Genomic DNA, 25,779 nt, shown 5'->3' on the forward strand with positions numbered 1-25,779 from the left:
ACTTTGAATGATGGGATAATTTTGAGGGAGATGCTGTAATTGAAATAGAGAATGACTAAAGTGGAGAGAATGTCGAAGTGAAGATCAGATGGCAGAGAAGCAGGTGGCTGATTTGTAGACTAAGATGTAGTTGAGTCTGTGAGTAGCATAGAATACTTTGAGTAGAGAAATAAAGCCAGGGTAAAAAAATAGTTTCATATGAGATTTCCAAGGATCGTGAAGGCCAAGAAGTTTGTAGTTTGATAGGTAATGGGGGAGTAATTTAAGGTCTATGAGTGGGTGAGTGATGCAATCTAAATTACAGTTTAGGAAGAACAAATAGAAGGCTATTAAAATTGTGCAGCTGAGAGGTAATGAAGCCCTTAAGTAGGATGGTTGCTGTGGCAATTGGAAGAATAAAATGGATGGGAGAGGCTTTGGGGAGGTAAAATAAATGGGGCTTGGCTCCTGATTGCATATGCCTTTTCACACCCTCTGTTTGACCCTCATTCCTTCCCTCCTCTGATCATAAAGGTATATAAGGTGTCCCTTAATACACTGACTTACATTTCCTGGAAAATTTCTCATCCGTATTAGGTGAAGCTTCATTTGCAATATCTATGAAAGACACCCCAAAGGACAATTCTTGATGTTCAAAATGAAGAAGTAATATTCTACAACAATACTAGTACTGTATTTTATCTGTATCCTGGATTTACAGGTCAAGTTCTTTCCCTTTATCGACAATTCTTATTCTCAAATAATTTCTTGTTGAAGCTCTGGGCTGCTCATGCAGAATGGAAATCAGGATCATAAAATTAAAGTTATTAAAAATGGTAATAAAGTCCTTTCTTTGTTCAGCTTTAAGAGCACCTCTGCTCCTTAATAGCTTTAGAGTATTAATTTTGTGTTGTTAGAAAAAGGACTTTAACAATGGAATTACATAACTAAACTATGAGAAGTTAAGAAAAGCAATCATCAAAATAATTGTTTATAATTCAATTGCTGATCGAAATCCAGATAATGTATTAGTCGCTTCACTTTTTAAAGGCCAGAAGAGTAGAAAATATTTTGTATGCTTATATTTCTATTTTTTACCATTTGTGGATTAGTCTAAAACGAGTTGAAGTTGCCAGCATGTGGCAACGAGGAAGGGACTCTCCAGTATGGCAAGTCTTTCCTGGGAGGCATTGCCCTTGAGATGTGTAGCTGTAGAAGATCTGCATGGTCGTGTCAGACATGGGGAGTTTTATATATCCATGCCCTGGACTTTTCTGCAGAAACCCATAGGATAACACGGGCCACAGATGACAAGCTCATACTGAATGAGCAGTAGTGAGCAGCAGTGCGCTGGAGCACAGTGGCTGTGGCTGTAATGCTACTGGGATGCTCAGTGCTATAAAACAGGGATCTAGGAAATGAGGGAGTCTGTTTACAGCTCAGACTTCAAGCAGATAATGATCTTCCTGATAAAAGAGGCAAAAAATTACACCTCCACCCCAGCCCCTACAGTTTTACAGCAAATCTTGGGCTAAGCAAACAGAACTCAGTACAAATGTAGGACAGACAGCAAGTGCTCTGGCTAATAGAACAGCTAACTTTTATTAAGTGCTAACTGTAACTAAACACTCTCTCTAAACACTGCATTATTTTATTTAACTGTTTAAACATCTTTCTTAGCATACTCATTTAACGTATGAAAAAAGTGAGATTGAGAGGTTAAGTAGCTTGACCAAAATCAACAGTTCTGAACCAGGATTCAATCCTAACTAGACTTATTAGATCAATGACGAAAACAAGCTTTAAATCTTGTCCCTACACTGCCTTTCGCTTGGATAAAATCAGCAGACTTCTTTTGCAGCGGGTATTGATGCGAATGAAGCAAGGCCTGTGTTAAATGCGTACTTCCAGTGAGCCCTGAACATTATGGCCAGCATTGGTGAGGATTAGCCTTCTCAGAGAATTTATCTGGAGAATATATATTTCCAGAGGATGCACCAAGGGGGTATTTTTATTTCAAATGCCTAGGGGAAAGAATTTTTAAAACACAGAAGAAAATGTACTATCTCTCAAGAGTCTCATGAACACGCAGGAGGAAATGTATTCATAGTACTTCTCCAGGCCATGAAGACTTCTAGGGTGGTTATTGTCACTGGGGCCAGGGGTGAATTATTTACCTCCATTCATGTTGCCAAATGAAAAAAACGACACTGCAATAAGATTAAAAAAGCTATATTTAGACATAGATCTTAGGCAAGATCAAGTAGGATAAAAACTGAAGAAAATAAGCAAAAATGAGACAAGCAAGAAGAAGAACGTGCCAAATTCGAGTGGGGAATTTTTCCTTAGGCACAGTACAAAAAAGGAGAGGGTTATTCCAGGTCCTTGGGGGAAGAGCGATGGAGATGATACAAGGATAGCATTGCATATGGTTTTGTCTCCCAACCTTGCAAGTTCTCTCTTTCTCCTTCTCCCTCTCTGTCTCTCTCTTTTAGCTCTGTTGTTGTTGTTGTTATTATTATTATTTTACCTTCGAAAAAATTTGCTGGATCATTTATATCCTTATAATATACCTTAAATCTCTCATTGGACTAAGCTAGTTATAAATACATAAATATAAACATATAGTTTCAATAGAAATGTTTACATAAATATTACATTATTCATGTAATTAGTAATGTGTACTATATTATATGTAGATCTCATTCCAGAGTTTGGGTTTAGTAGTTCTCAACAAATCATTTCGTGTCTTCACAAAGTTCTGAAATAAGAAATCCTTCTAGATATTCTTGCGTATAGATTCCCAAGCCAGGGAGGAGGGTGAATGACCATTAAAGTCTACAGTTTGATGTCTGGTGAGGTAGGATTGAGTGGAGATGGGAGGGACAAAACCGAGACGACAGCATAAGAATTCTGACTGGGAGTGACATTTTTGACACCGCCACAAAATAAAGCACACAGAACATAGAAGTCCACACACATAAATCAACCTCTGAAAGTGTGATTGTCACAAGGCTCAGAGTTGTGTTGGAAATTTGAGAGTGTCAGCAATAATTTTTGTATCTAAGGACAGACGCTATCGGAGTTACACAAAAAAGAGGGTGTTCACCATGAAGCCAAATGAGCAATTCATGGATAAGAAGATTGTGACTATATTAGCACTTTCTAGGTAATGAGATCTGTGGCTCCTTGGGTGTGTGGGGGGGAAGGGGGAAGTGGGGGCAATGACATGGGGGGGGATTAGGAAGTAAACAGTGAGAATGTTGACTTTCAGTTGGCAAATGACCATTCAAGGCCAACCCAGTTATTCTATTCCTTCTCAACAGCGAGAAGATCCACTATGAGTGAAGTGAGGGTGAATGGGTAGGCAGTGAGATGTTCTGTGGACCTCCTCCCTCTCCCTAACCCGTGTGTGTGTGTGTGTGTGTGTGTGTGTGTGTGGTGGTGTGTGAATTATACTATGGCAATATAAAGTAACATTTAGGTGGAGCTAGTATACAGTGTGTCCCCATATTCATATTTGCAGAAACTCAGAAACAATACGTGAAGCAACTCTAGGGAGAGCAGCAAATTTTTGATGATGGTGAAGGAGGCATGACTCAACATTTGCTCTTCCAAATTCCTGTCCTTTGTTCTTTCTTCTAATCCATGGTGATTTCTCAGTAATAAATATACTACTACAAGTAACAATATAGTATTATTGTTATCGCTATAATTTTGTTGACTGCATATTAAAATCTTCACATGCATCATCTCATTTATTTCTCACAAACGAGGTAGGTGACAGAGCCAGGATTTGACTATAGTTCAGCACACAGACCTTAACATCTACAGTGGTTTCTATTGGTTGGTTGCTTGTTTACAGTTGACCTATGTATTCATTCATCCTGTATATATTGTTTTTATTCCTATTACAAAGATGTTACATATAAACAAAGCAGGACTAATTCAGAGAAAGAGCAAAAAATAAAATAAAATCCCTTCTTCTGTACTTTCCTTCCTCCTTCTTTCTCTCCCTCCAAAGACTGCTCAATAAATACCTCCTCTGTGTTAAGTACGCTGCTAGGCACTGAGAATAAGTGTGAAAAAGATAAAAATCACTGTGCTTGTAGAGTTCATGGTCTAGTTAGGAGAAAAAGTATACTGATAGATAACTATAATTTCATATCTTGCAAACCTCATATCAGAGCAGTGCAGGTACCACTGACTTGCTTGCTCATTCTCTCCCTTGGTTTTCTCTTTCTACCAACATCTTACTTGGTACACAGAATATTTTGTTTTGGGGTTTTGTTTTGTTTTTTACAGAACATTTTGAATGTTGGGCATGTATTACATCATACTGCTCTATAAAATGTCATCTCGACATTGATATTGATTGTATCTGCCCTACTTAATATTTCATAGTTATAAACAAAATCTTTGATAGCTACAGAGCAGAAGAAAATAGGTCTTGGGTCAAAACAAGCTGAGATTCGGGGAGATGAGAATTGTTCTTTCAGAACTTAGTAGGTCTGAGAGGAAATGCAGGTATAGGAAACGGGTCAGAGTTCTTGGTGGGATGTGGGGGATGGGGTGCAGGGGAGTTGGATCATGATAGGAACGGTTTCCCCTATCTAGATCATATATCTTCATAGTGAATTTTTTCTTATGGCAAAAAAATGTTGTCAATTTCCAGACTGTACGCATTCAAAATAAGTTCATAATATACTTAAAATCCTGTGAAATTACTTTTGTATCATCACTTTTAATAAGCCTAATATTTAAAAATCTATATCAAACCATATGACATACATGGATGAACTTCAAGAAATCTGTAAACTCCCTGAAATTATATATAAAATTGTGTGCATATGTACATTCTTCTAGAGACGGTCTCTAGCTTTCATCAGATTCGAATTTATAACTCTAAAATGATTAAGACCAATGAATATTTAAATTGAGAAACTAAGCCCCACAACAAGGATTTTTTCCCTCATAAAATTAGGGCATTTTAGCATACAACTCTGCCACGAATACTGTACTTACATCAAGAGCCACGGACTGCTTGGCCCAAGACTTCTTCACTTGATCGTACATAATTGTGTTGTTGATGCCAAGGCCACAAAAGATAACAAAAGCCTAAGAAAGAGAGAGCCCACTAATTAAAAATCCCAATATCTCATTGGCATAATCTAATATGAAACCAGGCGGTCATCAGGGATGGGCCTGAAAATATAATTTTATTGTACACAGAGGTAGGCCTTGGGGAAATATGCACATTAACATTCTTAATTACTATTGTCATGTAACAGCTTTATAGCTCACATTGCACATCAGAAAAAATTATTAATTTAATGTCATTGTGAAGAAATGTCATATATTTAAAAACATGCTTACGGTCTATTTAAATATGTTCTTTATTTAGGTTGTGGACTGAAATTGGTAATTCCATTTTGTTTAACCAAAGCAACCTCTTTTAGTAGCTAGGCTAGAAAATATTTTGGTAAAGAGACCAAATGCGTGTATACCCATAAGTTAAATGTTAAGAGGAAGAACTGATTTAGAACCAGTTAGTAAAGAAGCTGTGAGGTGTTCTCGGCTAGAGAAAAAAAATCATGGAGTTTTCATGTTGGTCACTTGAAGCCTGTTCAAGGCCACGCTCCCTAGCTAGAGGGCAGACAGGAATCAAAGGAAGCTTGTAAACATAAGAAAGGTAATGACACTACACCTGGTCTCACGATTCTGAACACACCAAACAAGACAAAGATAAGACAATTAACACTTTGGAGAAAAGAGTGGGCGATTCGGTTCTGTAATAAAATTAAGATAAAAATAATCAATGGTCACGAAATAATCTAATTAGTAAATAAAGAGAACCAAATCTTATCTAAGCACTAACGTATTCTTTAAATCTTCCTTTAAAAATGTCATACTGTTTTAGTATAACGATAATTAATAATTGTTTATCCTTACAAATTCAGGCAAGCTACAACCAGGAGACTACTGACGTCTCAGCTACAACCCTTGGTTCACAAATTTATTTTTACCTCAAAAAGTCGTTGGTCCGCATCATCAAAAGGTTTTCCGTCAAGTCTGTTTAACACTTGAGCCACTCCTGTGGGAAGAGTTTGGGATATGTGGTCATTTTCAGCACTGGACACTGTGTCACTCCAATAAGTAAGCCCGGCTGACTCGATGCCTTTAAGTAACTTGAAACACTCAGTTTATTCTGGTTTCTCTAGCACCTGATGTCTCCACAATAACAGATCTGAGCTGTACTTTCCAGTCTACTTTCCAGGCTGCGATATCCAGACTAGGTCTCAGTGAAGCCTAGAGTTCTACCAAGCATAAATCTAATTCCCAAAAATGGTTTTCAAGATGACTGTGTGCAATAACTCTGATAAATCTGGCATATATACACACACATAAACATATATGTAATGGAATACATATAATTGTGTCTATATCTGTATCTATCTGTCTATCTGTCTGTCTGACTATCTATCTATCTATCTATCATCTATCTATCTATCCATAGAATTTTTTATTTTTTCAATTCCCAGAAGCACCACGTTTGCGTGAGGCAGTATGACGACACAGTGATTACGAACATCAGCTCTGGAGTTGGACTGTCTTGGTTCAAATTTCAACTCCACCATTAGCAGTGTTTCCTTGAACAAGTTACCTAACTTTCTTAGCACTGAATTTCCTCATTTGTAAAATGAGGGTTAAATGTTAACTATCTCAGAGGGTGATGAAGATTAAATGAGACAATGAATGGAGTGAACATTCAGGAAATGTTAGGAATTATGATAGAGTTAACCTTCAAAGCAAGGCTAATTCTGTTGCCTGCTGCCAGAGGAGTACATACAGTTCTCACATGATTAATTTACGTGTGCCTCCTCTTTACAAAGTTCATGTCCAGCGTTATACCAGATGTTTGAGGGCATGACTATCAAAACACACAGGCTTAACCAGAAAAATTCAACAATCTTAAAAGCTATTCCTCTGTGTCACCATTTACTACAAACAAAAAACAGCTGTAATTCTAAAGCATGCTTATATTTTTAAAACACCTAATTTCCCATCAGGGAGATAAGTCATGATACCCTAAAATTGTTTGGCAAGTAGCAATGTCTTGGAGTTTAAGAGGTAACCTTGGGGGAAGCAAAGAGAGGCAAATAGGTACATTAGTTACCTTATGCCTCCTAGAAAAATATCTTATTTTTATTATGTTTCAATAATTTTAACTAATGTCTACATCCTTCATGATTTCTTCAACCATTGACCTCTTCTTGCTTAGATTTCTTAGGTCTGATATTTTTCTGACTGTGTTTTTGAGGGAAAAACATAAGAACAGGGAGGGAAAGAAAAATTGGAAGCTGCTTTGGCCCACAGTTCCTTTATTCTGTGGAAAGTGCAGCCTATTTCAGAAGCATCCAGGCAGAAAGATACGTGTTCAGTATAATAAAGCATGTTCTGTCTTCCTTTGCATTTAATTTATCTGTAAAAACATAGATGTAAAAAAGTATAGAGATGCAATGGTCTGTACCATGAGTTCGGAGGCCTGCGTTTTAGTCCTGACTCAGCTACCAGCTCACTCTGTGACTCCATTTGTCTTTATGCATGATCTCTCTTCTCTCTCTCTCTCTCCCCCCAACCCCTCTCTCCCTGCCTGTTTCCCTCCTCACCCTCCTCTCCCTCCCTTCCCACCTCCCTCTCTTTCTCTCTGCCTCAATTTCCACAGGGTAAGATAAGAGAGTTCTATTAGTTGCTTTCTAAGGCCTCGTACAACTACAAAATTACTGATTCTTACTTAAGGGAATAAATATTTTTCCACTGTTCTGATTAATATTGATTTGTCAGGAGTCTGCACCTACAAGATTATACAAGAGGATGAGACATAAGTTGGTTGGTTAGTCCTAGACATAAAAAGGGAAACACATAAAAAAGATATGGGTATATTTTAAAGTAAATTTGTATTTCTTTAAAAAAAATGTTTGAACGCTTAGATAATGTCTTACCAATTATTTGGTGGTTGCTATTCCAAATAGGTACGCAGAGAACCGATCTTATGTGAAAACCAGATATCTGGTCAGCCTAGAATATAAGAAAGTAGTTAATTAAAATTAAATGCTATTTAGCCACTTCTGATTTATATATTACCACTCTTCATAACAAATATATTTTTCAAAAGTTTAAAAAGACACATTATAACTTAATTTTAATGCATATACTCACCTGTCTCTTTTAATTTAAAACATCACTATGAACATTCCAAGGAAATCAAGCCTAATCAACCAAGACACCCAATGCCAACACTATCTCCCTAATCCCTACAGCCACAGAGAGCTTGATGTAAAACTGTCTTTATCATGATCACACCACCAGAAAGAATTCAGGCAACAGATTCTTCTCTGAGTGTTTAAAGCATTTTAATTAAACCAGTGTAGGTCAATTATCTCCCTTTGTCTGGGCACATCTGTTAGTAAAAATGCTTGAATCTATAATGCTGTCATGCGTATATTTACTTTAAATACCTATATTTTTAACATTACTAATTTATTGTGTATGTTATAAAATCATATACAAAAAATTGAAGTTGCAAAAGATAAATGTAGAAGTTCAAAGATCTTCTTTCTGTACCCTAACAGATTGTCAAGACATGACATATTAAAATTATGAAGGTATAAATTACCAGATCAGACAAACATCATTCAGTAACAAGCTGCACTTAATATTAAAACCAATAGTCCATATTTGAACTGTTAGATAAGAGCTCCTAAAGATTAGGTGTCATGTGTTAATGTGACCTTGATTTCTAGTGAAAAAGGTCAACCTGCCATCTCAATACTGTAGGAGAAAAAATAATATATCAAGGTTTTGGATCATGATAATTGGGATAAAAAGTTATTTTTATATTTTTGAATATTCATTGTAGAAGTTAAGAGCTGCATATTTTAACAATTTTAAACTGGAAGTTAATTTATATACTTAAATTTTATATTTCGATTTTTTTTTTCAGTTTTCCTCTGGGAAATTAATTTTAAGAATTAGTACTAATATGTTAGTTCTTAATACTAATATGTTAGTTTCTTTTAGTACTGTTTTGATCTTGTTCAAGTAACCTTTCCCTACTACTGACTCATGAAAATATTCTCCTAAAACATTCTTTTCCTAGAATCTTTATTGTTCTAACTTTTAACTTTCACATTTAGATTTATAATCCAACTGAAGATGGTTTGGGGGTATAGTTTGAGTTGAGTCAAGATTCTTTTTTTTTCCCAGTGGATATCCAATTGACCCAGCATCATTTTTTTTTTTTGAAGGGGGGCGCGGATACCTCTCCCCACCACTCCGCAGTACTACTTTTTTCATTAATCAAATGTTCAAATATGTTTGGATTTGTTTCTGGATCCTCTATTCTACTTTACTGATCTATGTGTCTATCCTTATGCCAATACCATACTGCCTTAAATAAGAGTCTTATAATAAGTCTTGGCATCTGGTAGTATAAATCCCCCAACTTTGTCTTTCTCCTCTAAGGCTGTTTTGACCATTTTTGGTCCCTGGGATTTCCATATTAATTTTAGAATCAACTTGAAGTTAACACACACACACACACACACACACACACACACACACACACACACACAGCTGAGATTTTTATTGGGATTCTACTGAATCTATCAATCAATTTGGAAGAGAACTGACATCCTTACAAAACTGAGACTTTAAATCCATAGCATTCTTGGTTTAGGGTTCTTAAAATTTCTCTAAGCAAACTTTTATAGTTTTATATGCAAAAGTTTTGTATATAATTTGTTATATTTATACCAGGTGTTTTAAAAGTTTATGTTATTTTAAATGGTGTTAATAATTTATTTTCTAATGCTTTCAATTGGTATATAAAAATATAATTGGTTTTTGTATATTGAACTTGCATTCATCAATCTTGCTAAATTCAATTATTAACTTTAATATCTCATCTGTGGTGTTTTGAATTTTCTAGGCACATCATCATGTCATCTTACTCTTAAATTCTATGCCTTTTAATCATTTGACTTTTTTCTCTTTTAGTTTGTTAACAGAGTAAATTACATCAATTGATTTTTGAGAATTCCATATACAAACAAAACAAAAACATGGGCATAAATCATAAACCCAGTGAACTCTTTCAACATATATTTATTTACCATCTCCTATGCACCAGACACATTGCTGGGTGTCAAGGATATAAAAATGGATTCAAACAGTTATGACCCTTGAGGTACTCATGGTCTAGTAAAGATAGAAACAGTTAAGATAAAATAAGTGTCCAAGTAAAGAATGATCAAAACACTATAGAAAAGCCAGCAACTGACTGTTCAGAGAAATCAGGAGCAGCTTCAGATCTTTAAAAGTAGGTGTTCAAAGACGAAGATGACAATGATGATGATAAGCTAACATTTTCTGGATGTTCGTTCCATATCAGGTACCCTGTTCAGTGCTTTCACATGTATTATCTCATATACTTATTAAAACAACCCTATGAGGTAAGTACTGTTAACATCTTCCTTTAACATATAAGAGATTAACTACCTTGAAAGTGGAGAGACTGGTTCAAAGGAAACCAGACAATGACAAACACATCCATCAAAATTATCTTCCAAAAGAATAAAGTAGTTTTCTTCTTCTCCCTAAGGATAATGTCTGAATTACAGCAATGCTAGTGAGCCTTAAGAAAAGAAAATTGATTTTAGAGAGGTCTGAGAGGGATACTCTACAGACTTGGGCAAGTCCACTAGAATGGTTGGGTCTGTTGTGTTTTTCTGAGGGTCATACTCAATTGTTGGTGGTCTTAAACCAGCAGTGAGCGGTAGACACGCTTGCTTCTGCCAACTGTGGGGCAACAATAGGACCTACCTAATTCTCCTAGGAAATCTGAAGCAGCTACGGAAAGAGGTGACAGTACAAGAAGAAAAGGAACAGGTAGTGACTGAGAGAAAAAAGGAAAGAGATCCCTTGAGAAGCTGTTAGTGAGAAAAACAAAGCTTAGGCTGTTTGCCAGTGAAATGAAAGATTTTTTTTTTTTTTTACAAAATTATTGTAGTTTCCCCAAATAATTTTTTATATTCTGGGAAGGTGGGAGTATGTGTTCTCCCATCCCCATGGAGGATAACACTGAAGTTTCTGGTTTGAGTAAGGGTAGTGGGAACACAGGAAGTTTGAGGGAAATGATATTGAGTCCAGGTTGACACTCATTACAATTCCAATGGCAACTGGAGAGAAAGAGGAGCTAGAGATACTAATCTTGGAGTCATCGGCCTCTGCTGTTAACTAAGTGGGTAAAACCACTAAGGGAGAACTTGTCCAAGAAAAAGACAGAAGGGATGAAAAACTGAACCTGAGGGGACACAGTATTTAGGACAGGAAGAAGAAGGTGGGGTCAGTGACAGAAATGGAAAAGAACTCCAAAGCTCAAACTCCTAATGTCAAAGCTTTATAGCATTTCTCATGTGTGAACACATTCCTACAATCTTTCTGGAGACAGATTTATTGATGTGTATCCAGAGTCTAAAATGTCTACATACTCTTTGACTTATCACTTTCATGTCTAGGAATTTATGCTATGGTAATTATCCTAGCTATTCACATATAAAAAATTTACATATAAAAGTATGAACTGCAGCATTATTTATAATAATGATATGTTAGAAATAATCTGAATATTAGACTAAAGGGAGTTAGTTAAGTAAATAGCATATCCAAACAAAGGACTATTATCCACCTCATTAAAATCATGCTATGGAAGAATATTTATTAACATGTAAAATTTTAATATATTAAATGATAACAGTGTGGGTGTCTGTGGGTATATAAATACCTATTATATACTTTAGAAAATCCTCGAAAAATTATGACCACAATAGTTCCCGCTGAATATTTGACTATGGGAGTTTTTATTTGTTTATTTACTTTTTAAATAGACTTTATTTTTAAGAACAATTTTAGGTTTACAGCAAAATGAGTGCAAGTACAGAGAGTTCCCATATACTCCTTTCCCCTACACAGGCACATACATCCCTCACTACCAACATCAAAGTAGTACATTTGTTATAACTGATGAACCCACACTGATATATCATTATTACCCAGAGTCTCTAGTTACATTAAGGTTCACTCTTGATGATGTACATTCTTTGGGTTTTGACAACTCTATAATGACACATACACGATATCAGAGTATCATACAGAGTAATTTCATTGCCCTAAAATTCTTTTGTGTTCCACCTATTCATTCCCCCATTCCTGCTCACCTCTTGCCAGAGGTGATACTGGTGATATTCAACCAGCGATACTTCCCTCTACCCCTAAGCTTTATTAAGGTATAATTGACAAAACTGTAATATAGTTAAAATGTGCAACGTGATGATTTGATATATGTACACATTGTGAAAGAATACTGCCTGTGGGAATTTTTAAATTGCTGTTTCTATTTTCTAAATGTTAGATAATGAATTAGTTGCACAAGACAGAAAAAGTTATCTTCTAAATAGAACTTAAGGAAAACAATTGTGTCAAATGTTGCAGAGTAGTCAAATAGGATAAGCAGTGAAAAATGGATTCTCGAATTTAATAACTCAGAAGAATAACTGATGGCAGAGGGTAGTCGAGGGAAGAAAATCAGGGATCAGGAACAGAAGTTAAGTGATTAGTTCTGGAGGAGGAAGGCCACACTGAAAGAGCAGAGCTGCATCAGTCCAGAGCTAGTCTTGTGTGGGCTGAGCAAAGAAGAGGGGAGAGGCAACAGAAAATGCCGAGTGTCTTTAAATTGTTCCTACTGTGGTTGAGCGATAGCAACGAAGCCAGTGCTGACTTGCTGAGAATAGGGAAGAGAGGCTGGTGATGATTAGCATGTTTGATGAGCTCAACAGGATGGCAGAGGGAGAGAAGGAAGGATGGCAGAGTACAATGAGAGTGAATTTTGTGATTTTAAAATCATTCAGGCAAGGCCCTCGTTGTCTATTCGTGGCAATGGTTGTTGTTTCTGGAAGGTTAAACTAATCCAAGTTAATTTATATGTCCTTATGAAATGGCAAGTCCCAGGAGCATGTATCATTCTGTGCAGGAGTTGAAGGAAAAGATAAATGAAATTCATCATAGCTGAACAAGGCCTCCGAAGAATGAATCCCAAACAGGGATAAAGAGGCATAAGAAAGTATGAAGGAAAGAATCATCTCTGTTCATCAGATAACTCTAAGTCTCCAGATCCTATCAGTCAATGGAGCTCAAAAATATCAGTCTATTGACCTTAACCGTCACCCAAACTCTCCATGCCCCAATTTCGTCATGAACACTTATCTTCTGCACACTAAAATGTTAATATTGTTTATCTACAGATTTTGGAATGATAGTACATTCTCATCTTTGCTTCTTTGTGCTTTTTCTTATTTTCCAAGTTGTTTTATGAAAATATGTGTGTGAAAGAGTTTCAAAATTCATAAGGTGTTTTAAAAATGTAAATATTACTAGTATTGAAGGATTACTTGCTCCAAAATATCTGTCCCATTGTTTCACAGAGTCCCTGCTCAATCATTCTCAGTTTAAAATTAATATCATTAGAGTCCCAAACATTAGACCATGTGAGACTAAGCAGTCTGTCTAGGAGGCTATAGTTAAAATAGATATATTATTTGGGAGTGCTTTGTTCTTTCCAATTAAAGATGTTTACTTAAAAATTTTATCCAATCTCTGTCCTCATTGGGTCTTTCCAGTTAATGCATCTCTCTTGGAGCCATCAAACGTACTTGTCATATTTTCCAGCCTCTTAAAAGTGATCAAAGGAAATGTCAAATGAATTGCTGATAATGTAATACTAGTCATTAATGTGCAATATGTTTCCTTTCCCTAGGGAAATATGTACAAATTTAACAATAACCTAATGCAATACTTAATCCCCCCCAAAGCAATCTCCTGGTGAGAAATTCTGGTACTAGGACAAGGTAAGGGAGGAGATGTTCCCAATCAGTCCTTTGATTTCCCTGAAAGAGTAGAGAGGCAGTTTATTTTTGCCTACTTTACCAGCACATGAGATCAGTCCTAATGGCTTCTAGAACACTATCTACAAATGATTCCTTAAATTCCTGACAAATGCACTCCTAACAAAACAATTGATCTTTGGGCTTAGAACTGAGGCAAGTCTCCATCACCTGTGCAGCAGTCCATTCGACTCTTAGAACCAGGGGACCGCTATTCATCTTAAGGACCTACAGCTACCATTCTATATCTTATTCAAGTCTTAGTAATTCCTAACCTTCCTCACTCTCCTGGTCAACAGTAAATCTTATGTGGACTGTCTAATCTTCTCTACCAAACCCTACTCTCTGGAAAGAATCTCAAATTGGTTTACCCTAAATATCAATAACAGAGATTATCAGTGGCAAATGTGTTTCAGCAGATCCACAGACCTCTAACTCTTAATGGTTTCAATTTTGCACATTCCCCTTTGTGACAGAAGCAAAACAGATAGACCAGAAGGCATTATAGAGAAAAGACGTGAACTGTCCCCCCAGGCTAGTACTCAGCATCCCAGACTGTGGGAGTGTTTTGCTATTAAGATCTGACAGGCGAAATGGGCTTTAATGTTCTATATCAAAGGATCTCAGCGCCTGGAGCCCTATTATCCTTAAGTGCTACATGACAAAGGTAAGAACTACTGAGTTGTCTATAACAGGCTTTAATTTAAGAAAATCAGGGCAAGAACTTCATATGGAAGAACTTCATAGGATTAAAGAATAACAGACTTAGAATCATGACACCTTAAATTTAACTCCTTAACTCTGGGCATCAACCACCCATGGCAGAGGAAATTTGGGTGCTGATCGATTTCCTACCTCTCTTGAATTTGTAACAAATACATAGACCACTAAACCATTCATGCATATGGCCTGCCCTACTTTTTAGTTATTTTCTGCCATTCCCCATGCTGAACCTTTCCTATTTAAATACTGGGTCCAATTGTTTGTTGCAGCCAGAAAACAAACCCTGCATGTAATGGCTCTGAAATTCACTCCATAACTATACAAATGGAAGGAAATATTAAATTAAGCAACAGAATATTACATCTTATGTTGACTAAATAATGGCTTATGCATTAGTGTATTTGTTTTAAGTCGTTCTTTTGAATCTAGTATGAAAAGAAGGGCAGAAAGCTACATAGATGATGCACTAGAGTGCAACGAACTACTGGGAGTTGAATTCATAAGCACAATGCCAACTAAAGCAAGGCCAGAATAATCTTTCCATGGTGCAAATATTTGTAAATAGAGTATGCACTCCAAGAAGCCACCTGATACAATGGCAGGTCATCTGCAAATGCAGTTTATGTACATCATGTTGGGACAATTTCAGACAAGGATCTTAGTTAGAATAAAATTCCAGCAACACTCCATGCTGACAAGGGCAATAGAAAATAATCCATCTGAATTCCCCAAAGATACAGGAAGGCAAGTTAATTTAGTTAGATGTTGAATTATTTCAATTCCAGTTTTGAGTAATGGTTTATAGTTTTTAGAGGGCTCACAGCCTGGTAAAATATAATTTCACATAAAATGTAAAAGGTCTAAAAATCTTTAATACCTTGATAATTTTTCCTGATTACAAAAATAATGTAAACACCTGACATTTTTAACTAAAAATAAAATCAACAGCTCTAATTTTGACATCTCTAGAGATGACAACTATTAACAGTTTAGTATAAGTTCTACCTAATCTTTTCCTACGAATGTATAATATATTCACACATAAATTTATAATATACTTAACAGTATTTAATATATTTATAAATAACAGATAATATATTCAACAATACTGAACAATATTCAACAATAATGTCTATTATGTACTGAACATTGTTCTAGTTGTTAGGGACATAACAGTGAACAAAACTGACAAAATACTCATCTTCATTGAGCTTACATTCTAGTAAGAGAAGACAACTTGTAAACAATACCAAAAAATACATAAATAAATTATATGTTAGAAGTGTTACGAATTAGGCAGAAAGAATAGAGCAAGTTAAAAGGGATTAGGAATACCAAGGGTGGCAGGCCTTACTCACAGGTAACATGTGAATGATGACTTTAAAGAGGTGGAGATGTGAGCCTTGCACTTATTAGGGGAAGAGTATTTCAGCTGAGGTAGTAGCCAGTACAAAGGCCCTGAGGTAGGTGTATGAGTGGCATGTTCTATGAATAACAAGGAGACTGGTGTGGCTGTGGATGTATGTGTGAGGGCTGGGGGTAGATAATGAGATACTAGATTGTGTAGGGCATCGTAAGCCTCCGAAAGAATTATAAATTTGGCTTTTAAGTGAAATAAGGAGACTTTGAAGAGTTTGCAAGCAAAGTTCTAATATGATGTGATTTAAAATTTAAAAGCCTCTGGCGACTATATTGAGAACAGAGTGTAGAGGGGAAGAGTGGAAGTAGAGAGAGATAAGAGGCTATGGCCAAAGAAACAGTACAGAGATGATGGAGATTTGGACCTGGGTAGTAGCAGTTGAATAGTGAGAAGTGGTCGGATTCTGAATAAATTTTTCAGATAGAGTCATTTGGACATCCTGATGAATTATATGGGCAGCATTAGAAAATCATGCCTATAAAAATTTTGGCATGTGCATCAGGAAAGACTGAGTTGCCTTAACAGAGATAAGGAAACAGAGAGAGCAGCAGGGTTGGGAGAAAAAATTTTGTGAGCTCTGTTTTAGACATGTTAAGTTTGAAGTGTCTATTAGAAAAACATGTGCATATATACATACATATACCCACAGATATTCTATACATACTTCTCTATGGTTTTTTTTTCTTTTGTGGACATTTTTCCATATCAGGACATAAAGATTGTTTCATGAGATAGAGACATTTATGCAGGCTCAATTTTAGTCTTTATTATAGGTAAAATTCTAAAGATGCCCTTGAAGATTCCAACCTGTCCACCCTCCATCTGTATAATCCTCTCTGGGCAGGACCTGTGATAAAATTGTCACTTCTTTGTCTAGGTTATGTTATATGGCAAAAGAGTTGGGAGAGCCACTCCTATGATTAGGAAAGTCACTTCTGACATTATTTAAGCCTCTGCCATATCCAACTGGAGTAAGATTCTTCTGCTGCCTTTGAAAAGGAAGCTGACATGTTGTGAGAGGGCTATGTGGCTAGCACCTGACAACAATCTCTAGGAATCAAGAGAGACCTTTGGCCAACAGCCAGTAAGAAAATGGGAATTTTAGTCTACAACTGCAAGGAATTCAAGTCTGCCAACAACCTGAGTGACCTTTGAAAATAATGCCAAGAACCAAATGAGAGCACAGCCGGGCCAAAACCTTGATTTCGGCCTTGTGAGATGCTCAGCAGAAAACCCAGCTGTGCCATGCCCAGACTTCTAACCTATAGAAATTGTGAGATAATAAGTGGGTGTCTGTCTTAAGCTGTTGAATTTGTGGGTTTTTGTTATGCAGCAACAGAAAATTAATATAAATGGTATTAATATATACGGTCAATGTCTCCAGGAGACAAACATGGATACCTCTTCCCAAGGAGCAAATGTCTAATAAAATTATAATACCTACTAATATGATAACCATGAACATGAATGTTTCTTGAGCCACTATAAATAAATACAATCAGTTATATTTAGAAAGTCATTTCTGTCTTTCATCCTTTTCAAGGATCATAGAGTCTTATAACAGAATAAACGTATCCTGATCTTCACAAGTTTGCAAAATTTAAAGCTCAGAAATTTTGTTCTGGCTTTGTGACTATCTTATAAAACCATTCTGTCATAATTTTCTACCCATAAACTAAAGAGTTTGGCCATAAAACCATATATGCCATCAGGCCCAGCAGGCAATACTCCTAAGAGTCAACTTGAACAGGCAGACAGAAGGCAAATAATCACTGTGGCTAGCCCTGCTAGCTGCTCTGTTAACCACAAGAAGGGAATTCCATTAAATATTTACCACAATCATAAAGAAAACACCCAGCAGGAAGACAACTATGATTACTTGCCCCATAGCCCTCACAGCACGCACCTGACAGTACCTGGGATAAGCTTTACATCACATTAAAAACATCCCTCTGTAGATTCCAACAGTTTCGAAACTGAGATTTCAAAATTCTTTTGCTGTATATCTTTGGGCAGAGTTTCAGAAGACATCCTAAAAGTTATTATAAGGCAGAAAAGACACAGAAATTGGAAATCTACTTTACACTTTAGCTGTACAGCTAAAGCAAAGCTTGATAGAGTAAATTATCTCTAACAGAAAATAGCCACTGGCATTATAAATCCCCAAACTGACAAGCTTCCTGTGTTAGTCCAAACTGGAGATGGAACTACCAAAAGTACATGAGAGGATGTATTGGGGTTGGCACCCACACTTAGGAATCTGAAGAATCCACAAAATGGTCCACTGGGAGACTCATTCACAGTTGTTGTTGAACAATTTCATTCATGGAGTAAGGAACACCTCCTTATCCACTACCACTGATTAGGAACATCTATTTGGACTTAACATGAGTAAAAACTAAACTTCTATCATATTGAGTCACAGGTTTTGGAGTTTATCTATTGCCTTAACTTATATAGTGAACATAGGCACCAGTATTGTGTTTGAAATATACCAATGTGACTGGCTTTTAGCTGTATGTTTTAAGGTTTGGTGGGTTGCTTGGGCCTGGGCAGTGCAATTAGTCCCTGAAATTCTATCATCCCTGATATACCTAGGTAACCTGGCCCCTGGATGCCTGACTACTCTTGTGAAAAGCTAGGTCTGCATATTGCTTATCCTTATAAGGGAGGATCTGGTAACCATCTCCCCAGGTCAGCCCAAGGCCACAGGACATATATCCAGCTTTCACCATCTGTTGACACCTGCTATTGCTCCTACTCTGACCAGAATAGAAAAGACCTGGCTTTCTTGAAGATCTACAGGTTGTCATATTATTGCCACCATCCCTTCTTTACTGTCAACAAACAATCACCTTTAACTCCTTTCTGTGGGTAGAGATTTTCTTTCTTCCCACTCCCCCTCCCCACCCACCCATGTCTCTGAAGGAAGGGTCTGCTGGTCTGCAGATCTGTATAAAGGCCCCCTCGTGTAGAGAAAAGGATTTGCTTTTGGCACCTCCTTGGAACTAAATAGCCAGTCCTCAATCAAACTAATATCTTCACCTGGTATTTATACAAGCCTGCATGGTTTACAAAATATTTATATGGAATTTTACATATTACAATACGTATGTAAGCAGTATGCCCAGGACTTCTTAGCTGGTAAGTGGAGCTGACAAGACAAAAAGGTAGGTCTGCCAGCCATAAGTTTATATGTCTTTTGGAGAGAGGAAGGAAGGGATTGTCGCTCTATTGCCTAGGCAACTCCTCAGCAGTGGGTTCCCTGCCCTCTTGCCCGCTACACAGCAACTCAGAGAAAGAGAAGTGAATTAGGAATCAGAAGGTCCAGAGTCTGTTTTCTGTCCTGCCTCAAGGAAGCTGTATGGCCTTAGGCAAGTTACTTCAGACTCTCTGAGTCTCTGTTTTCTCACCTGTTAATTAAAAGAAAATCTCTACTATTTCTATTAACCAAAAGTTGAATTATCTATAGTAGGAAATCTCAAAATAAGATCAATCCACTTTTATGAGTTCTATTCTAGGTCACAACATCGCCTGATGAATTGGAGTCCTTCCTGCTCAGTAAAGAAAATTCAGGTTGCCAGAATTAGCCATTGCAACCACTGAGAAATTTACCATAGATACCAGTGCTCAGGGTAACTGTGTTTCTGACATTTTAAAATCTATTACGCAGACTTGTGTAGATAAAATCTGTAGGAAAAATAAGAAATGCTTTGAAAAAGATTCTCCATTCTCTGCAAATTATCATTCTTGTTAACCACCTCAAACTATTTAGGAAAGTCAGTGAGTGCACAGAACAAAAGAGCAAGCACTTTTCCCAGTGGAGAAAACCATTAGTCATTAATCTTAGATTTAAAAAAACAAGTTTCCTTATATTCTACCACTGATAAATAATGACTCAGTTATGATTACTGGGGAAATATATGGACCCATGTACCAGACACTAGAAGAGAGGACTCAGATCTCTGTAGGAAGACAACATAGTTATATATCTCTAGGATGATTCCAGAATTACTTTTACTGAAAAGATGAAGCAATTCCATTTTGTCATGGTGGTTTTTTATCTTGAGGAAAATAATATGTTAATGAAAAAATATCCAAAATGTTTGTCTGTATTATATGATCCACACCATCTTACATGAGGCTTTGTGGGGAGAAGCTTCCAGCCTCTTAGCCTCTTGGGGAAGTGCTGTGGTTCAGTCTGAAGTCTGTTTCATTCATTACTAACATAAATGGTCGACATTGGTTACTCGGGCAAAATATACTTGAGAATACATAATTTTGCTTTTCCTGGTGTGATACATTTTACTCTCTCTCTCTCTCTCTCTCACACACACACACCATACACACACATTTGCAGAACATATCTACTAAATGCCTGTATTTAAGTAGATCTCTCTTTTTCTCCTCCAGTCTCTCACCTCCACTTGTATTGATTAATTCCTTTCCATTTTTTTTCCCTCAGCATAAGAAGAGAAACAAAATAACTTTAAATTCAAGTATCACGCAAAGAGAACATGTAAAAATCATGGTATAATGCATCTTCAAATTTGCATTTAAAATCTAGAATTAGCTGTATGGCAGATTGAAAGCACTTAGGTGGAAGGACAAGAAATAACGATGGTCTAAATACATGCTTTATTTTCTCCTAGGGTAGAAGAGTGATTTCACAAAATAGTCACTGCTTAACCTACCACAGTTTACTGTGTTCAGACATCACTGCTTCTAACTACTGGATCAGGGCATTAAATTTTTATGCCCAATCTCACAGAAATAACTGTTGCATTTTTGCTCAAGAGTCAATATTATTCTTTTTACAATCAGTGAAGTAGGCTGCCTTATTGGAATGGACTGTAAGTATGCCTTTATCGCTAATCAGGAAGAGATGAGGTGAGAGTCTGCCTGTAGACATAAGGTTATGGTATACTCAAGCTCATTATATTGTATTACCAAGAAGTAGTTTTGAGATATTAATTGTGCTTGCTACATGTGCTACTTTTCATAAAGGAAAAAAAAAAAAAAGCAATTATTGGACAAGAATTTTCTACTCCCTATAAAGGTGAAGATGTTTACAGCCTATGACCAGAATGTCATTCTCCTAAGAACTGATGCTAGAAAAACTCTTGCCTCTGTGTACTTAGGGACATGCACAGAAAGTCCTTGGCAGGTATGTATGTAACAGCAAAACACTGAATCCAAATATTTATCGAAACTATACTGAATAAATAAAATGAGGCTTATTCATACAAGGGATACTTGCATAAGTATCCCTTGTATTTATTATTTAAGGGATACTTAAATAATAAATAAATGAATTCAAATTCATGTGACTCAGGAATATATATGTTGAATGAAAAAGCAAGCCAGAGAAGAATACATGTAGTATAATTCAATTTATATAAACTTCAGAGACATGCAAAACATAACAATATAGTTGGCAGGGATTAAAACATATGTGGTAAAACTATCTAGAAAACCAAAGGAATGTTAAACTCAAATTAGATAGTGGTTACCTCTGTGTGGGAAATAGAGAAGATGGGATTAGGGAAGATCAATATAAGGATTCAGAAGTAATTATCATGTTGTTTTTCTCAAATTGGATGGTGGGTGTTTATTACATCTTATTTTGTTATACCGTTACATATGTCTTATGAACCAACTTTTTTAAATGGCATAATTTATTGATTCTTTTTGCTTCCCCAGAATGTAACTTTATGGTCCAAAGCTAAGAGCAGAATGATAGCAATCCAAACCAAATTTAGCACTATAATTTGGGGTAGGAATCAATCATTATCCCTTGACACCTAATCTAACAGGTCAACTTTGTAACAATGAATTGGAATTTAATGATTTTTCTACATAGCAAGCCTTTCAGTTTGTTCAGTGATTGACAATGCTAATTGTAGAAGATTGAGAGCACTTTCTTCATAAAACTGTGTTTAGAAATCTGTTTTTTCAGTATTCTTTCTTTCAAACCAAGGAAGCAAGAAACATAGCAAAAGGCAAAACTTCATAAAATTAGTCCTAACCCAATCAAAATGCTAAAGTATACAAATATCGACATCTATAAATCATTTCCACTCTGCCAGTCACAGAACTAAGGTGGTAGTGTTCTTCCTTTTAGGAGGAGAACTAAGGAAGCTTTGGACGGTGCACTTTCCCAAAGTTCAGAAATAATGTATGAGAACTGAGGAGAGCTAGAGGGTGGTAAGCATTGGGACACCTAAGGAAGCATACTGGAGATCCCCCCAACCCAGACTGGGAGTTCATGAAAGGATCTCCAAGGGAGAAGCCTCTCAGCCTGATGCTTAAGAATGAATAGAGGGACTTCCAGTCAAGATGGCAGAGTAGGTACGCACTGTGCTCTCCTCCTCTCATGACCACATCAAAATTTCAACTAAATTATAGAACAACCACCCTTGAGAACCACCTGAAAACTAGCTGAACAGAACTCCTATAACTAGGAATATAAAGAAGCCACATGGAAGATACATAGAGAATATAGCCTGGGGGAAGAGGTTTCCAGCCAGCTACAGAGAGGTGTTGAGTTTTGGGAATTTAAAATTTCCCTGCAGAGATCTGCAAAGATGGTTTGACTAAAGTTATATGTTAGACTTAGATTCCAGCCTCCCCACATCATTGTTTCCCAGTGGACACTGGGGACAGCACAGGGTGAAATTAAGAGTAAGAGCTGTGGAGTCTGAGACCAGGACTGAATCTTTGTCTGTCTTCAATGTCACAGACTAGCTCTCGTTTCAGATTAAATGTTCAGTTATTATTACTAATCTATCCTTTGTTCTGTAGCTAGTGTGATCTTTCTAAAATACAACTCTTGCTTCTCCCCTGTTTAAAACTCAACTGCTGGTTAAGATTCTTAACCTCTTAATAAAGCTTTCAAAGTCTGAGCGATCTGGCCCGTTTCCCTCTTCAGCCTCATCTACCCAGCCCTTTAGCCACATTAACTCATCTCAGTTCTCTAACTCCCCGTTCTCTCTCAACTTTGCCTGACTACATGTCTTCTCTCTCTTCCTCACCAAAAACTCATGTTATTCTTCATATATTAGCTTGGCAGTCTAGAATAAGAAACTTGTAATTTATTGAATGTGTATGTGTGCATACACATGTAGAGACATTTTATAAGTTCATGTAAATTTTACCTGTATGATAATCTATACTACCTGACAATTTAAACTTATGCAGGTCAGAATCTATATCATTTTAATATGTTCTGTATATCATTATAATGTGCTTACAGAATTAAAATTAAATAATAACAAACCAATTTACTGTTTCTTGGAAGCAATTTTTAAAAACATGGTTGTTTTTCTAGCATCTATTGGGAAATAACTGTTATATATTTTTATTATTAGCTATTTCATAGTTTAATATAAACTGTGTTTGTTTAATATATAATGTGCATGGGTGCATTTAATGCACAGGTACCTGTATATGATTACATTTAATATAAAATGTACCCAATCGTAAAAGAGCATCAGACTAATCATAATACACAGTCATTTTGCCATAAGGCAGGATAGAGAGAGGAAGTTTTTCTGTCATTCAACAGTAAGCAATATAAAAAATCAGACCACAGGGAACAACATGAAAGAATTGCCAGTAGACTCAAGGGTTGCTGTAAATCTGTATGACGTCCTTTTTTGGCTTCAACCAGCAAGCCATCAACAGAGTGATAACTGAACCTTCAGACTCCTGAACAAGAAGACTCCTTACCTCAGCATCAAAGCGAGGGTCCTGGTAGGCATCACTGATGTTCACTGGAAGACCTGTAGAAGCCACGAGCTCGGCAATGCTGTTATTTATCAGCCAGTCAGAGTACGATGATTTCTCCATGCTCTCTTTGAAACTATCAGAATACCAATGCAGGCAGTAAGAAAAGAAAGAAACATAAGTTTATTTGAACACAAACCCTATTAAACTACACTCAGAGCAGGATTATCTATCCTCATTAAGAGGGGATAAGTGACTTGAATCACAGAATAACAGCAAAGTCATTATCAGAAAGACAACTGCTATAATGTAAAGTAATCAAATCGATGGGTAGAAATGGTAGATTCTAGGCCCAAGGCAGGCAGACATAAAGCAGATATTTAAAATCAATAGCAGGACGCCAGTGCAGTGGCATAATAAATTCCACTGACCTCCCCAGCCCCACCCCTTAACTGAGCAGATCTGATGTTTAGCATCAAAAATCTCACTAGAACATCAGTTTTAACTCTATAGATCCCTAAAATTAATAATTCGAATTATACTGATATTTGATTCGAACAAGAAATTTTATGCTAAATTTTGTGAACTCACCCTTGTATCACTTTCATTGCAAACATCGACTACATAGAAATACTCAAAGAACTAGTAAGATCCCCTCCACCCTTCCTCCCTGCCATCTTTTCTTCTCTAGGGACACACTGACCACTGCCAAAAGCTGTGAAAATGCATACTGACTACTGTTCAAATTAGCAATGTCAAGGTAAATCTCCATGGAGGACATCAGATTTGGGGTTTAGTAGGTGATAACTGAAATTATGTAAATAAAGGCAAACATGCTAGGACAATATTTTCCAAACGACATCCCCTGCATTCCAGGAGATGTGAACGAGCGAACTACAAAAAGAACACTCACAACAACTCTGTTGACTTTTTAACCTAAACGTTATATGTAAGAAAAACACTGAACACTATACATAGTCATTGTTGTTATGCCATAATGTGCCTGTGTGGAATTTGTGCCCTGCTGAGAATGCCAGGAACTGACATGGAGAGGCCACTGGATTCATTAATGAGTGGGAAGCACAGGCATTATTTGCCATCATTAATATATCTTATCTGTAATGATTGCTGGTCCGCATCTGATAAATTAACATATAGGTGGTATTATCTATCCTTTATGGCATATTAAACATTACTAGTATATAAACTTATTCTCTATGTATCACTGCCTGAAAAATGGAAGTTTTAATAAAAAAGCTGAGACTTGTATTTCTCAGATGGTGCCTAAAACAAAGTAAAAAGACTGAGGACTAAAAGAGAAGATGAAGCTTTATTTTCTAAAAAATACAAAGGAAGAACAAAAATGTCCATGTTTCATTTTCTCTTTGCTACGTTATACCTGTGAGAAGTGAAATTTTATGCTGTGCTTCAGTGAAAGCAAAAATACGGGAAGAAACATGAGAATGAATGCACTTGAATGAGGATCCAACTTAATGGAGTCATTTCTAAGTTTATAAAAGCGTGTGACTGAACGCTGATCATTTCTTGCAGCGGTGGATTGGTCTGTCAATTCCCTCTGTGCTGTCTGTGTACTTTATTCCATATTACAACTTTTGAAGTGTTCTGTGATACCATAGTGTGGAAAGTGCTGAGCTAGTGTGTGGTGGGAAGAGGAGCTACAGCAGGACCCTGGGGGTTGGCGGGGAAGGAACCCAAGAACAGAAGGGCTGAGGTCGGGATAGGCGGAGGGTCGGGAAGGGGGACCAAAGAAGGAACCAGTTTTATCAAAGGTTCATCAAAAACCTTTAAATGGGCCTTTCAGGATGGAAAAAGAGTTCAGCAAGGAGGAACTGGAGGGGTGAGGAGGAAAGCACAAACAGAGGAGAAAACAGCAGGAACAAAAGATACGGAGGCAGCGAAGTACAAGGG

At 36.7% G+C, this 25,779-nt stretch overlaps 1 protein-coding gene across 1 annotated transcript in view; it reads right to left on the bottom strand.

Moving 5' to 3' along the window:
• Window positions 1-25,779, bottom strand: part of PDE11A (phosphodiesterase 11A) — a 315,101-nt gene that overhangs the window by 143,846 nt on the left and 145,476 nt on the right. The window contains exons 5-8 of the mRNA XM_039855267.1: window positions 23,854-23,986; window positions 7,983-8,058; window positions 6,006-6,073; window positions 5,005-5,097 (exon numbers count right to left, since the gene is read on the bottom strand). Coding sequence (XP_039711201.1) covers window positions 5,005-5,097; window positions 6,006-6,073; window positions 7,983-8,058; window positions 23,854-23,986 — 370 coding nt within the window. The remainder of the gene's footprint in view (window positions 1-5,004; window positions 5,098-6,005; window positions 6,074-7,982; window positions 8,059-23,853; window positions 23,987-25,779) is intronic.

Source organism: Pteropus medius, unplaced genomic scaffold (assembly GCF_902729225.1).
Source record: "Pteropus medius unplaced genomic scaffold, Ma_sr-lr_union100, whole genome shotgun sequence".
Classification (NCBI taxonomy): Eukaryota; Metazoa; Chordata; class Mammalia; order Chiroptera; family Pteropodidae; genus Pteropus; species Pteropus medius.